A 2,599-nucleotide genomic window follows, 5' to 3' on the forward strand; every position below is an offset into this window, starting at 1 on the left:
TCTACCTCTGTACCCGCCTTCTGCAGCCCCATAAAAACCTCCCTCTCAGGGCCTTTGAGGCCTGACATTTTGAAGGATAATTGAGTCCTTGTCAGTGCCCATCTGGCATTAAATAAATCTGCCTCCGAGTCCTTGGTGACGTTTTGGTGTTTCTGCTTGCCAGAAACCTTGCCGGGTGTCCGGGATCCCAGAAAAACAGCAGAAAGTCCCAGCTACAATTTACTGAGTGTTGATTACCCGCCAGGCACAGTGCCGGGCACGTGGCTCTTAGCCAGTCCTTCAGTGGGCCTCTTTCTTCATCCGGTTTTCCCCTGGGAAGCAGTGGGAGCTGCTGTGGCAGGCAGCGAGTGGTAGGCGTGTGAGTTCTTAGTGGCCGCGGGGCAGGCCTGAGAGGCGGGAGGTTGAGTCATCGTGCACTGTGCTTATTCTTGCATCTCATCCAGGTTGGGGTTCCGGGGGATCCCCAGAGCCTGAAGCTGTATCTATTGGGAGTGGGGAGACGCTGGGGCCCCCATAAGGAGGTGGCCCTGACACAGGGCAGTGAGGGCTCCCAGAAGAGCTTCTGGGAGGAGGAAGACATGACGTTATATAGGACCGGGGTCACCACACAGCCCACGGAGAAGAGGACACTGGTCACTGCGTAGAAGCAGTGGTAAAAATTGTAGAGCAAGCTGGAGTAGAACTCCGGGGCCTGGCTGCAGGGCTGTCCCCTCATCCCCTGCCCCCCTTTCCTGTCACACAATTCCTGTTCCTTCACAGTGTGAATTTGGGGTCTGTCCCGTCCCCACCAGCTGTGGACAAAGAGATGTGGCTTCACTAGGAATCAACAGTCTGTGTGAGAAACCGAGCTCTTCTTGTGGGTTCTCTCCCCCGGGGGGACCTCGGCATGGGCACACGTGGGCACACGTGTGTGTAGCAGGCACTGGTAGCTCCCGAAGGCCACTGTCCACACAGCTGTGTCCGCGGAGGCTACGTGGTCTTTGTTCGGTTGGGTGTCTGGTTTCCACTTGCTGCAGAGACGCAGTGAGTTCCGGGAGGCAGACGTACCAAGGAGTTTTCTCTTCTCCCCTCCTGGAGCCAGGCAGTCCACAGCCCCCACTGCCATCCACAGAGCTCACCCGGCAGAGCGGGATCTAGTGCATGCCCCCTCCCTGTCCCACCCAGGACACTGGGACACAGACTTGGCAGAGATGCGGAGACCCCAGCCCAGCCGCACAGGTCCTCCAGTGCCCACACATCCTCAGCGATATAGCGGAACACGAGCCTACGGCCACGACACGGCAGCCAGCAAATGACATACACGGCCGTGATGGCTCCTGCAGGACCAGTGGAGCGGGGAAACAGAAGGCAAACACGGTTCAGGTAAGCTACCTCCAAGGGTGCCTGAGGACACTTTTCCCTGTGCTTTGTTTCTGGAGTCACGGGCTAGGAAGAGAAGCCAGAGGTGATCCAGTGTATTTTTTTTTTCTTGAGACTGGGTCTCACTATCTAGTTCAGGCTGGCCTTGCGCCCTGTATGGAGCCCAGGTTGGCCTTGAACTCCCAGTAATCCTCCTGCCTCAGCCTCCCGAGTGCTGGGATAACAGGCATGCAGCACCATGCCTGGCTGACCAAACATATTTCATCTGCATCTCCTCTCAAACCTCACATTGCCCTGTGCTCCAGGTGATGATCACCTCAGCCCCCGCTTGGACACACAGGTTTCCAGGATCTTCTCCTGGACACTAGGATTTAATCCCAGCTCCAGGTGGGACATTCCCTCCCAGCTCTCTGACCCCATATGCAGCAGAGCTCAGGTATCTTTCCTTTCCCTTCTGTTCTTTTTCTGATGGCTTGATAGTCCTCAGCCACATGGCAGCGTCTCCCACCCCTTCTTGAACCCTGTCAAGCAGTTCCTCCTCAGCCTCTCTCTCCCTCCTCCTGCCACCCCACTGTGACCACCTCAGGCGCCTGTTTCCTTCCGGTGCTGCTCTGACATCCACGCCCTCATCGTGCTTCTCTGCCCCTGCATAAGACCACGGTGTTGCTGATGGCCCAGACCTGCTTCTCACTCCATCCTTCAGCCTGTAGCTCAGACCCTGGGTAGGGTAGGTGTTCAAAGCCTCTGTTTTCCTGTCCTTTTGAGATTTCTCTTACAAGCCCACATTGTGCCAGATCCTCACGGAAACAAGCAAGCAGACACTGTTGTAGCAGGGAGTGGGGAGAGTTAAGGGGAGTTGGATTTGGGGACCAGCCTGTCTTGGAGTCCACAGTTCCTTCAGTGTGGTTCTCTGTTCCTCTGGGGCAGCCTGGTCTCTGCTTGTCTCTGTGTGCTGCTCCCTGAAGCAGACCAGGGCACTGCAAACTGAATTCCCACTCTTTCCGTTCCTTACCTGTCAGGGTTTAGATCTAGATGTCCTCCGAGAGCCTCATGCACTCATAGACAGGGCTTTCAGGAATGATTGGATTATGGAGCTTATACGGTTCTGACTTCCTGTTAGGAGGCGGGGCCTGGTGGAAGGGGTGGTCCTGGGCCCTGGAGCCTGGAAGGGTTCCTGTCCCTCCCAGCTCTGCCCTTTTCTCACCACTTGCTGTCCACCATACCATGAGCAGCTCTTCTC

The 2,599-nt window shown here is 56.4% G+C and overlaps 1 protein-coding gene across 1 annotated transcript in view; it reads right to left on the reverse strand.

The window, feature by feature from the left end:
* The window catches only part of Ntsr2 (neurotensin receptor 2), a 14,754-nt gene that overhangs the window by 6,038 nt on the left and 6,117 nt on the right, over window positions 1–2,599 (reverse strand). The window contains 2 exon segments of the mRNA XM_013504337.1: window positions 533–636; window positions 1,182–1,316. Of these exon segments, the coding sequence (XP_013359791.1) occupies window positions 533–636; window positions 1,182–1,316 (239 nt within the window).

This window comes from Chinchilla lanigera, unplaced genomic scaffold (genome assembly GCF_000276665.1).
Source record: "Chinchilla lanigera isolate Chin_1 unplaced genomic scaffold, ChiLan1.0 scaffold00086, whole genome shotgun sequence".
Lineage (NCBI taxonomy): Eukaryota > Metazoa > Chordata > Mammalia > Rodentia > Chinchillidae > Chinchilla > Chinchilla lanigera.